Below are 13,554 nucleotides of genomic sequence, written 5' to 3' on the forward strand. Positions count from 1 at the left end.
CAGCTAATAACAACGCCCGATCCTTCGCGCCCACGTCTCTCGCACCCCGCACGAGTCTACAAAACCCGATCGCGATCGACTCGAACGCCTCCCTCGGCTTCGTTGCCCCACGAAGCAAAAGGAGGAGCGATCGCACTGCATGTCGGAGCGAAATTAGGGCGCGGAGAGGAAGGGGGATCGGGGACGCGGAGGAGGATGGAGGAGGAATCGCCGCGCGGCGGCGGCGGCGGAGCTCCGAGATCGGGGGCGGAGGGCCTCGGCGGCGGCGACCCCCAGGACCCGGAGGCGTCGGCGGCGGCGGCGGAGGGGAGGAAGGGGAAATCATGCAAGGGGTGCCTCTACTACTCCTCGCTCCGCAAATCCCAATCCCGGAACCCTATGTGCTTCGGCATCTCCAGGACCCTTCCACAAGGTTAGAAACCCTGTTGTTCGTAACTGCAATCGTTGATTTGTGTGCGATTCTGTTGATTTGATGTGGGAAAAGGCTGATTCTTTTGAGTACTCTGGGCTCTGGCATCGGTTTGTTATAACAGGGTTTTGATATGTTAACCGTGGTGAAGAAAAGGGAAAGGAAATGATTTATTTGATTCTAAAGAGAATAGAAAACCGGCGTAGTAGATTTTAGTTTAAGGATATTTGGGTGATTTGTTCGATTGGAGTTTCCGCTCTGCTTCATTGTTAAGGTTAAATTGGTAGAATTCGCTAACTTATCTGAGACTGTTTCATCTCTTATATAGTTGATTTTTGGTGTTTTTTATGGATCTGGGAGCTGGAAAATTGGTTGTTTTATGAAGATTGTTGTAAATCGGGCGAAGGAATCACTGTTGGTCCTCATAATGATCAAACTAATATTGATGAAATTTGGGTTTTGGGGGAAATTTTTATGAATTAGCTCATTAGGCTTTTACTGTTTTTTGGTCTTTCTTTTTTCTAATTCTTTAATCTCCTTAATCTTCACAACAGAAGATTAATAAGTGAAGATGATTTTGTATGCAATTAGAGGAGATGATGGAAGCATACAAGAAAATGTTATACTATGAGTTAGTAACCGGGAAATTACAGAATTTAGTAGATAGAAAAGTCTGTGCTCTTTATTTATTATAGTTAGCTCTTGTCACGGTACCCTGGGTTAGGAGAAGGGCTCAGACTGAAGCCAGATGCACTTTGGTAAGCCATTGATTTATTCTTCCATCAAAGTTGGAATGGATAAACTAGGTGAAGATGAATATCACAAACTGTATGAGTAGGCACCTTGATCCCTCTACTCAGTAGTTTGAGAAGGATTGCTCGAGGCACGCACATTGGTGCTTAGACACAAGGCCCCAGGGTCATTGCCTTGTATTCTTACTTGCACCTCAAGTAGAGTGCCTCACAGAAGCATGCACCTCAGCCAAGGACCCAGGCGCACTTAAGATGCCCCTTATATTGACTTTATTAGCTTTGGACATGAGATGCGCAAGTAACAGCCCTTTGGCTTAGTGATTTTCTTACATTTGTATTTATTGTCCAGTGCCAAGCTACATAGTGGGAGAGTCTGAAATAGAGGCAATGAAAGATGGACGTAACCTGTCGGACTTCAAGTATGCATGTGTTGGTTATTCAGTGTTTCTGGATAAGAAAGGAAATCCGAGTGACAACCAAGAGAACCAAGCAGAGCTGCCATTCTGTGTTGGAATTGAGGTTTTTCTCTTCTAAAAACAATTTCTTGATTCTATATATTCTCTTTGGTTGATTCAACTTTTTCTTTGTAATAGTATATTTATTTGGGATTTTCTCACTTAAAAGATGGAAAATGTATAGGTAAAAACGTACAGAACTTACTTGAACTATGGCTCATTTTGATTTAGTTACCCAACCTTTGAAAATTTTAATTTTGCTACCCAACCTTTCGATTTATAATTTATTTGATTTGAGTTAGTCAACGACACATTATCTTTAAAATTTGAATGTATCGTTTATCTTTGCAGGTTTAGTTAGTATGCTTCATGTAATTTTCGCAATTATAAATTCATGAAAGTTATTAGCTTAAATTTTGAAGTCAAAGTACCGTTGACTGATTTAAATCAAACAAATTCAAAGGATGTATAGTAAAATCAACATGTTGAAAGGTTGGGTAGCTTTCAAAATGGTCCATAGTTCAGGTATGTTCTGTACATTTTACCAAAAAGAAATATAAACTAATGTTGTAGAAACAAGCAACTACTAACTTTTTCCATCTTGGTCCATTCAGTGTATTTACTCTACTTAGTATTAGACAGTTTGAAAACATGAATGGGCAATTTAGCAAATTCTATCATCTTACATATGTTTTGGGGGAAATATTTGCTTTGATGGGGGAAATAATTAATTAAATCACTTCGAATAAAAGGCAACTGCATTCATCTCCTTGCCTTCTTGGAAGTTGCTTGTGCCGATCCCTTGTTGCTATGTAGCATAAATAATGTAGTCATTTAGTTAAAATGCTGATAAATAAATCCTATTCTAGTATCACAGCATGCATGAAGTTTTCTCAAGGCTCAAATATAGACACCATTTGAGAGAAAAATTTTGAGGTGAAAAGTTAAAATAGCCAATCATTGTTTTCGTAAGTAATCTCACAATGACTATCAGCTTTCTCAGTGGAATGGCTTTGTTTGCTAGTTTTAGCTCCAGCAGTGACAGCTATGAATTGTTTGGTCATTGTAGAAAGTCAGTAATTGTTCAGAAATTTCAAATTGACTTGAGGAAAATGTAATGCGTTTCAATATGCACTCAGGATCTTTGTACTTTATAGCATATTCAGAGCCTATATTCTCCAAAAATATTGAGGTAGAGCAGATATAATTAAAGAGCTGTGAAGAATTGTGATGAGTGAGAATGCTGAATTAGTAGAAGGAAAACTAGTGTAAGAACTATTTTACTGTTCCTATGTCTATCTTTAGAATTTCACTTCGTAGAGAAATTCACTTCATGCTCCATGGCATTATATGATAGTCGTGATATCTATACTTTTGTTTTAATATGTTTCTTGAATAAAGTGAATTTTTATATCGCTCTCTTTTGTACTTTTGCCTTTTCATCATTGTTTTAAATATGTTGTTGCAGCTGTTGGTTGACAGAAGAGCCTCCACTTCTGCTCACGCTCCTGCTCACGTTCACAAGGAAGGTAATGTGGCTAAATATTGAGAAGACTCTGGGAGTGGAAAAGAGACATATTAACTTCTTGAAATTTTATTACTTCTTGCTTGTCAGATAAAACTACTCTCGCAAATGTAGGCTATCTTGAGTTATAGTTGCTCTTTCAATGCTTTATAATTGTAATTCTGTCGTGAAGAATATTCTCTTTACTTGAGAGAAGGTTTTTAACCTATGAATAAAAGTTTTGGATTTTAATCTATGGATGGAAAAGTTTTCTGACAATCTGCATGTAAACTTTCTTTTGAAGATGCTGCTGCACATTCTCAACCGCGAGGATATAAACCTTCACACTCTTCAGGAGAGGAGTTCTTAAACAGGCAAGCTCTTAGTTCCAGTTTCTACTTTTACTACCTAGTTAATGAATTAGAACCCTTTCAAATGTCAACAAATAGGATACTGATGTTTGCACTTGTGCAGGTTTTCAAGGAATGCTGGACTCGTGGCTTCGGGCGTGGCCAGGAACCTAAACAAAGTCGGCAACTACATCAAAGAAAACATAGATGATATACTGTATCCTTACCGCCGACGACCCAAGTAGAGCCAAGCTTAAAACAAAAACTAGCCTTGACATCTTCACTTTATCTAGATAAACAAATAAATGAGATGGGGGTTATCAGGGATTCATAATTGTTTGTTTCCTGCTGTATCTGTTATAATTTTGTAACTTAATTTTGAGATCAAAGTTTTTCGCAATAGTGAAAACTCTTCAGGGTTATTTTTTTGTCGTTGGTGTTGCTACTAATGATGCAAATTAAAATTATGTGTAGAGGAAGTAGTTTCTTGGAGGAAGAATGTTTTTTGCAAAAAAGTTGAGACTGGTGTCTTGTTGTAGCTGCATTTGGTAAGCTGGATTGGTTACGAGGTATGGTTTGTTCCGTATCTAGCTCGAAATTCATTACCCGTAAATTCTTCGATGCTTGGTATAGAGTTGCTACATTTCTATGGATGCCAATTTGTGTTGGTGGGCTGTGTTTGTAGCCGACAATTGGATTTGTTGCGTCAACTTGAAACCTATATCTATGTTTCTGTAGGTTAGCTGTGTTCATGATATTCATGCGACGTCGTCTCTCGACTGAAATGGAGATGTATTTGGCTGCCTCATTTTGACATTGACAGACTAAATAGTGAATTCTTGTGGGTGTTATATGCCTGGGTTCTGTGCTCATGTTGATTCGAATTGGTGTGTTAATTTCAGTTTAGACAAGTTTGTGTTTGTCTCCTATTTGGCCTTGTTTCTCTATCTATTTTCAATAATACAATCTCTACCGAAGCCTTTAGCTGAACACTATAGTAACAAGTTTCAAAAGTCGAAGCACTAATTTAATACTTTTTTTTTTTGAGAGATAGATAACATGTTACCCGCTTTATTTATTTTATTTAGAAATAATTTAGCTAAAAATGTGAATCTATCTAGAATTCAAACTCGGAACCTCGAATATCAATCACCAAGCCCATAGCCACTTACGCTAGGGACGGTCGGTATTAATTTAGTACTTTTGGTTCTGCTATTGTGTGAAACTGTTATGTATGCTTTTATATTATCACTTGGATCGTATCAACCAACTTCCATTCTTGTCGGGTGGAATACATTTTGAGAGAAGCAATTTTTTGGGAGCTTTCCTTGCAATTTATTAATCTTCTTCTAAAGATATAAAGCACTTGTATTTCAAGTTACATCGGTTATCTTAAACATGATCATTTGGCATTTAGAAATATCTGCGACTTATAAAATTGACTTCTTTACTTCAGAGAAACATGAAATGAACTTGTTGACAGCTATTGTTATTCCTGACCTCATGCCAATTATTTTGCCGCAGATAAGCTAACAATTATTGGTACCTCAATATGACACTTGTACAGAACTTATTAAGTCTACATATGCTGACAACGTTTAATTGAAAATTAACTAAGTAGTTAATAGACTGACCGTCCCTAACGCAAGTGGAAAAAGGGCTTGGTGGTTGGTATTCAAGACCCAAGTTTGAATCCTAGTTGATTCACATTTCTAACTAAGTTTATTTCTAAATGAAATAAATGAAGCGGGTAGGAATGTCAATGGGTATGGATACCCGAAATATTATCCGAATTCGAATCTGAACGGGACGGGTTTATCTGAACTAAACAGGTATGGATTCGGTTATGGGTATAGAAAATAAAAATCCGACGAATATGGATACGAGTATGGATTTTGTATTTATCCGACCCGACCCGAATAAATTATATATATAAATACTTTATTTTTATTTATTTATATAATATATAAAATATTTAATAATTTTTATCTCTTAGATCTTCATTCAACGGTATGGAACCCGCCGGGTATGGGTACTGGTCCGGGTTCGGATTTAGGGTTTTTGGTTGGGTACGGATATGGGTATGGATTTTTAAAACCCGCCGGGTTCGGGTTCGGGTACGGATTTTAATTTGATTTTCGAGTTCAGGTTCGAATTTTTAAAAATCCGATCTGTTGACATTCCTAAAAACGAATAGCATGCTACCTCTATCTCTCAAAAAAAAAAAAAAGAAGAAAAAAATTAACTAAGTCAGTAACAGAGTCAATCGGAAGTATGAGATGAGTGAGTGCGCTTGAATCTGACCAAGCTGTCAGAGCTAAAATAGAAAAAAATGTGGCACCTTAAGAATTTAAAGTAGTTATATATATGTAAGATTTAGTTTTATTAAAATTCTTAATCCGGCTATAGTTCTAAACATCTTAATTCGACTATAATATTTTTTGATGACGGTTAGAAATAAAAGATTAAGTGGGTTGAACGATTTTAGCGCTAAAATAATTCTAAAATAAACAACACTCCTAAAAGATTAAGAGGGTTTAACTTCATATCTCAACGAGCAGAACACGATCTTGCTCGTATTTGACGAGTTGACAGCCCTAAATTCAGAGGCAGAGGCTCATCCCCCTCTAAGTTGTTCATTACAAAATGGCCCAACAAATTCGCTCTCTCTCTTCCCCTCTGTTTCTCTTCCTTTCTTTCCTCCTTTCCTTCTCTCCCCTTTCTCTCTCCCTCTCTCCTCCGTTTCCACCGTCGACGCAAACGAAGAAACAACGATATATATCTCTCTCTCCCCCTCCATATCTAAACCAAAAACGAAAGGGGAGAGAGAGAGAGAGAGAGAGAGAGAGAGAGAGAGAGAGGAGGAGGAGGAGGAGGAGGAGGAGGAGGCTTCGTGCAGTGCTTTCGCTTAGGGCAATGAACGGAGCCAAACCCCCCGTCGTCGTCGTCGTCGTCGTCGTCGTCCTCCACCCCTGCGCCCTCATCCACCTCTAACAACAAACCTAGAATCTCTCCACTCGGACCCGGTCGAATTCAATGGCGGCGCCCCGCATCCTCTACCGCCGAGGCGGTGGCGCGGCGTTGGGCCTCTGTTCTCGGTCGCCGCCGCCGCTCGGCGCCGCCCCTGATTCGGCTCGCTGCGTCTCGCAGCTCGTGCAGAGCAACGGGAAGAGGGCGTTCCTGGTCGACACATTGGCGTTGGTAACGTAGTGATCCAATGGATCGAGACCAATCTCTCTCTCTCTCTCTCTCTCTCTCTTTGCCTTTTGGGGATTGTGTTGCGGTTAAGGTGTTTGATGTTATGCAGGTGAGGAGATTGGAGGCGCAGGGGCTGCCGTCGAAGCAGGCAGAAGTCATCACGTCGGTGATTACGGAGGTCCTCAATGACAGCCTAGAGAACGTCGCACAATCATTCGTGTCGAAGGGGGATATGCAAAAGGTGATTGCATTCAATGTTGTATTGATTGGTGGGCGTTGGTAATCTTTGTTATTATCGTTAATTAATGTGGATTGATGGTTTATGCAGAGGGAAGTGATGCAAGATTCTAATCTCTCTAAGTTCAAATCTGAAGTACAAAGCTCGCAGGTGCGACGTATCTTTAATTTTAATCTGAATGAAACTAATTAGCTGCAGTTATTTGTAAATTATGTAATATCTCTCTGGTGATGTAACATGCAATAAACCAATTAGAAGCCTGAGCCAATTAACCGATAGTGCTTCTTAGTTTTTCTACCGGCCGAGAGCAGAGGAACTTAGATTTCAGTTTTTTCTTTGGTTAGGTTGTATGTTTCTTGGCAGAATTTTCCTTCCTCCTTTAGTCTTATCATTGCAAAAATTGGCTAATTTGGATCATTATCACTGTATAACTTAGGGATCTGACACAATATTTAGGTGGTATATCTTTGGTTAGTTTGTATGTTTCTTGGCAGAATTTTCCTTCCTCCTTTAGTCTTATCATAGCAAAAATTGGCTAATTTGGATCATTATCACTGTATAACTTAGGGATCTGACACAATATTTAGGTGGTATAAATGTTTTATGCATGAAGTATTTGAGATTCAGTAGGCAAATGGAGAACAAAACATGAGAATGTTTTCTTAGTAACGAGGTTTATTCTAAAAAGTAGAAACGATGCAAGGATAGTCAACCTACTACAAAGTGCATATGCGGTGTGTAGGTGCATATGCAGACGAATATACCGTTCAGCTTTTAAAATATGTAAAAGTTTAAATATAAATATAAAAAATATTCTTATTTTCCAAAAATATAATTAAACAGATATGTAATAAATTGGCTAATTTTTTGTAGAAAATAATAATTTCTTCATAAAGCGCTATTTACCATTACTTTTGTAGTCATCCAATAGACCAACACTTTTAAAATCTAGTACAATAATATATAACAATTACAAAATTATTCATCAATATTTATATATATAATTATTAGATATATGTTAAAAATAATACCACAAATTATGAAATGTTAATAACCAAGCAATTAAAATAAGAAGAGAGTTAAGTTATATTTATGAGAAGATAGTAACATGTATATGCATAATCAGTAACCAAAACTATATGACGATAGTCATATGTGTATATGTATAGTCGTCAATGATATGCCAGCCACTGCATTTAAGTCCCACCTCAAAACAAAACACTGAAAAAGAATTGCCGCATATGTGGTTGCATATTTGGTCACTTGCCACATATGTGGCCGTCGCATATGCAGTTAGACTGCATACTGTACTGCATATTACATATGTGGTGTGGTTGATTGCACAAACCATATATGCCACCATGTATACCACTTTTTGGAACATGTGGTTTGTGTTCTCAACAAACTATTGAACGGAAACCAAAGTAATCTAGAATTATGTCATTATTTCAGTAACAGTTAATCAATCTGAGAGTCTATGGTGTAGTTATCATTTAAACATCGAACTGGGTAGTAAGAGATAGAACATTATGAATCTCTTAGGATCCTATAATCAGGCAGAACTCTCATCCTTTCTTGTGGCAGCCAAATTGTGTGATCTCCGTTATGGTTGGTTTATGATGAAAAACCAAGGCGGAACCTGCATCGCAACAAAGACACTAAGCATATATAATATTTTGTATGAGGGAATTTATGAGCCTTTTAGGGAAAAACGGGCATGAAAAGATGGAAGTACGTATTGATATTCATGTTAAATTCCAGGGCAAGTTGACTTCACATTAAGGGCAGAAAAGGGAGCACATACCATTTTGCTTTTATATTTCTGTATGTTTTAGTTCTTTAGCAATTTCATGCAAGTTACCAAAATTAGAGGTTTGGGGCAATTAGAGGTTTGGGGCAACATAGAGTGAGAATGTGATTGATTTTGGACAGTTATACTTAGAATATTTTCACAGTTATATTGCTTCTGTACTCGCATGTTTTTGTCATCTATTGAAATTTCTCTGTTATTTTAACTTTGGAGAGACATTGCTTCCTTTGCATTGCAGTTATGCATATATTACGTGGGACAGAATCAATTATTTTCCTTTTGACCTTTTGGATCAATTTTAACTACAATATTTTTGCATGTTTGTTCTTTTCTCAATAAAAGGAAAATTATCTTCGTCAATAATCCCCTCAAAAGTACTAGCTTTCTCTTTAATGCGTTCTTAATAGCAAAGCATTTATACTGATCTTTTATCCCTTAGGAAGGTTCTAGTTGTCACAGATTAAGCATTTTGCAGATCCACGGGCCATTATGTCTTTTAAGATTGCTTTTATAATGGGTTTCTGCCTTGGGTTCAAAATTGCAGCGATTTTTTTTTTTTTTTTTTTACTGAATGTAACCATCTCCAACAGGCCTTTGCGCGCATCCATCCCCCTTTGCTTGCCATACTGTTGAGTTATGATCCTTGAATTTAGAAAAATCACTCCTTACTAGTGTGCTAATTAGTCTTAGTTGGACAAATGTGATCTATCACATTGACTTACAATCCATTTGCTACCTTATATGTATAGTTTTATTTGTAGCTCTGTCTGGAATAGTCATGAGTGACCTTTTTTTAATCAAGTTTTACTGAGTTTGTTGGAAAAGTAATATTCCCATTTAGTGTACAGGTGAGCAACTAGTTATTAGTCCATCCATTGTGTGTAAGCAGTTCTGCTGGTTTTGTTTTAAAGTCCCCTCATTTCTATTGTATTGTTAGCTTTATATACTATGGATGGTTTTAGAATTAGATGTGCAACCGCTTGCAAATTACTTGGAACTTAACGATATGATGAATTTGATTTGTTATATGAATAGCATCTATCACAAAACCAAGTAGTTTTTTTCATTGTCTTCTTGTGCTTTTTCTCCTTCTATAATTTCCTAAGCAAATTTAGTTAGACCGTGTTGTTCTTGTCTGATTTTACGTACGATTTCTGATGCAATGCAATCCCTCCCTTAATGATTCTAGTAGTGTTCCGCCAGCCACAATGTGCTATGTAGCATCACAATTTTGCATGCTGGTAGAAGCTTTATTCTTTATGTTATATGGGTCATAAAGCTCAATGTCAGTTGGATGCAGGAACAACATTTTGCTTTGTTGCAGCGGGAGACAGAGAAACTTCGGGGTGATATAGAGAAAATGCGAAGTGAACTCAGGTGCGATTTCCGTTCTTAAATCTTTGTGCTGCATTTCTTTGTAAGGAAATTTTTCTGGTCTTTACTTTGAGCATCTATATCCTGAGGCAGATACGAAATTGACAAGGTCACTGCTGGGCAACGGCTGGATTTAAACCTTGAAAGAGGGTAAGGCATAAAGTAGTTTTACGCATGCTAATCTACTTCTATACTGCATCCTAAAGTCAGTCTTGTATTATATTACTATATACTTCTTTTTTCGCTACATAGCTTCTATCTACATTATGTGCGAGGATTGCACTTGGGATTATCTAAAGAATTAAGTCTCCTTTTTGTTTGTAATCTTAACTTGAACAATATAGATGTTTTAAGCCTCATACCGAGATTGGCTCAATCCTTACATTTTCACTACACTGTCCTCGTTGTAATTGAAGACAGAAGTCCCTAAATAATTTCAATTAAAATAACTCTATATCTTCCTGTTTTTGTAGACTAGCAGTCTTAGCTTTCAATCACGAGTAAGGCGGCCAAAATTAGAAAAGCAATACGAGAATTCATACTTATCATCTCTGTACTCTTTTCAATTAGCATCTTTGTACTTATCATTGATCCACAGGAAGAAAGTCTACATTGAACATGATCTAAAAGCACTGATTTTGTTTGACCGGCTGCAAGATCTTGTTCAACTGCATTTATTTTCTGATTTTTAGTTTCTTCTCATAAGCATTCCTTCTGTTGTTTTGAAAGCAATCTATCTTGGGCAGTATGTGATGTCAATCAATTTTTACAAATTCTTTATTTTAGCTGTTGTTCTGCATGATAATTCAAGTGTATGAATGGACCTGATCATCAAGTTGCTGTGTCACAGTAACATCAAGGCTATGATATTGAACTGAGACCTGTTACTACTGGCAACGCCTCCCCATCTAATTATTGAAGAATACCTGGACTCTTTCATGTGCTGATATGATTAATCTAATAAATGTAGGCGCATACGTGATGAACTAGCCAAGCAAGGTGCTGAAACTACAGAGCTCACTACGAAGCTTGACCGGGTGCGCTACCTTGATATAATTGGAAAAGAGGGGCACAAATTTCTATGGATGTAGTTATTTGGCGAAAAAATTAACACTTTTCTCTTTTTTTAATTTTTTCTGCTTTTGTAACTATGGGCCAAATACTTTAGAATCCCTAAAATGCCCTTCCCCCTCATCTCTTATCCTGGGCCACAAATGGGACAGGACCATCTTCAGCCAAAAAGCAAGCTGGCCTCAAGTTCCAAAAACAGAAACAAGGGCCCTAAGGAAAAAAAGTGGATTTTTTTAATGTCTTTTTCATTTAAAGGCTCATGGATGCCTGCATCTTGCAATTGGTTTAACACAGCTTCTGCATATTCTGATGGGCAGGAAATCCATGCTTTGAGGGCTCAGCTCGAGGCAGCGAAACTTGATGTCATAAAGTATTGCGTAGGGACCCTTGTTTCAGTAGCAGCGGTTGGCATTGCTGTTCTCCGCAATTGGATGTAAAAACATTCTTTCTTTTGGCAATTCCCATGAAAAAGGAGCAGCAACGGAAGTTCTTTTCCTTTCTGGATACATTGGCCACAAATTGTTGTAATCGTCTGTAGAAACTATCAACATCATTACACAGCAATGTCAGGAAGTAAAATTTGTGAGTTGGCTCAATTATCTAGGCCTATTTAGGTCCATGTTTTACTGTAGAACTTGAATTATGTTCCTCTCTCCGATCTGTAATGTGGTCGGCATCCTTTTTGCTTGTTCTCTTGGAGTTCGTTCCGAATCTAATGGTCCGTGAGATAAAGATGCAACAAAAATCACAAAGCAGAAGAGTTCAGAATAAAATGTCCCTTAGTAATCTTGGATGGGGAATTTCGCTAGTCAAGCTACGGATACAAGGTATGTAGGAAGTTCTTTCTTCGTCTCGCATAATGCTTTATTGCTCCTGTATTTGTCCCTCTTTGCTTTCCGGGGAAGTGCAACTTCAGTTAGAACGTAGAATGCTCAAACTATTGATTTTTTGCATTCTATAATCCCGGAATGTGTCTAATTGATTTCCGCCAATGGCACGGATTGTCATATCCAGAAACCAGATCTATGCTACTAACCAACGTTTGTAATGTAGCTTTTATACCGAATGTTTCGCCCTTGGCTTTTTGATGCTGGAAGCATGCACACATCACAGTATTTTGTTTTATTCTTTAAGCCGAGATTAAATCCGAATTTAGAATGCCATTTGTGTTATTTGCGAAGCATGTGTGGAGGAAAAGATGTTTAGTGACAATTATATAGCTGCATTTACCGCACTTCAATCATTTCAAGAGCTTCCTGTTTTTGTTGTGTACTTTTGCACAAAATTATTTTGGATTTGTAAATATGTGCGGTGAAATTTGATGCACTGACTGGCCATGTAGACTATTTACTGGTGATCATTTTATTTACTGGTGGCCATGTAGTATGTGTTGGTGAATGTAATGCTACATAATAATGTCTATAGATGGTATAAATGGAATTCTCTGTTGGTAGATGCCAACATTACTAAGAGAAAGAACAACAGGGAGAGATGGAATGTAACTTGGTGCAATATGAGATTTTGTTTTGAAAATACGAATTTGGAATGAATTTTTCCTTCAAAATCCATGTTGTTCTGGTTATAATTACTTTTCGATCTTATTTTTGTAATTTTGAATATTCCTAGGAACTTGCTGTTAAATTTAGTGCTTGTTAATGATGCATCTTACAAATGAAGGTGTTGATATGATTATTATGCAATTAAAGTCATTATCTTGAGCTTTTTAAGGTGGGAAAAAATATCATAGCCATAAGAATATAGTAAAATGGGAACAAATATCAGCATTGGGCTACAATTTTTTTCAATTTTTAAGCAATGCTCGGTTTACAATGCGAAGAGGATTATAAACCCTGCAACATCAAATTTTCTCAATTAGTTTTATCACTGTTTTTCTTTTTTTAATATCAAAAACTACAAAAAGGTACGTAAATCCTAAACATTCTTCGATGACGTGTTGTATGATTACAATATTTTTTTGGTGGCAAACGTAGCATTTCTCATTTTTTGTTTAAAGTATCAATAAACAGGGTTATAAATCTCCAATTATTGGCTATATACATTTATATAAAGTAGGCATGTGGTGGGTGATTTTTAGGTCCAGTGGGAACAACTGGCTGTAGCAATAGAAAAATGTATGACACATCATGTATTGGATAGAGTCCAAATCAAGATAAGATAAACTGAGTATTGACACGAGCTTTTTTCGGTGGCTATTTCCTCTACCAAACTAAGTAATAAATTCACATGCCCACATAACTTTATACAATAGGTTTTTTAATCAGCTCCAATGGTCAAAAACTTGATAGCACCAATGACTTGGTGCTATTAACAGTATAGTAGTCTAGTTCTATATATATATATATATATATATTGTACTCTTAACACCTATTCAT

General features: G+C 37.1%; 2 protein-coding genes across 2 annotated transcripts; both read left to right on the forward strand.

Annotated features, from left to right (window-relative positions):
* Positions 58–3,901, forward strand: LOC109703643. The gene is made up of 5 exons (XM_020224345.1): positions 58–412; positions 1,511–1,680; positions 3,085–3,145; positions 3,425–3,494; positions 3,595–3,901. Exons 1-5 carry the CDS (start codon positions 196–198, stop codon positions 3,713–3,715), a joined length of 639 nt encoding a protein of 212 aa, XP_020079934.1. The 5' UTR covers positions 58–195; the 3' UTR covers positions 3,716–3,901.
* On the forward strand, positions 6,101–11,853 carry LOC109703509 (protein FMP32, mitochondrial-like). Its single transcript, XM_020224137.1, has 7 exons — positions 6,101–6,671; positions 6,778–6,909; positions 6,997–7,056; positions 10,017–10,093; positions 10,184–10,240; positions 11,061–11,127; positions 11,479–11,853. The coding sequence occupies exons 1-7, from the start codon at positions 6,507–6,509 to the stop codon at positions 11,596–11,598; spliced, it is 678 nt and encodes a 225-aa protein (XP_020079726.1). The 5' UTR covers positions 6,101–6,506; the 3' UTR covers positions 11,599–11,853.

This window comes from Ananas comosus, linkage group 25 (assembly GCF_001540865.1).
Source record: "Ananas comosus cultivar F153 linkage group 25, ASM154086v1, whole genome shotgun sequence".
NCBI lineage: Eukaryota > Viridiplantae > Streptophyta > Magnoliopsida > Poales > Bromeliaceae > Ananas > Ananas comosus.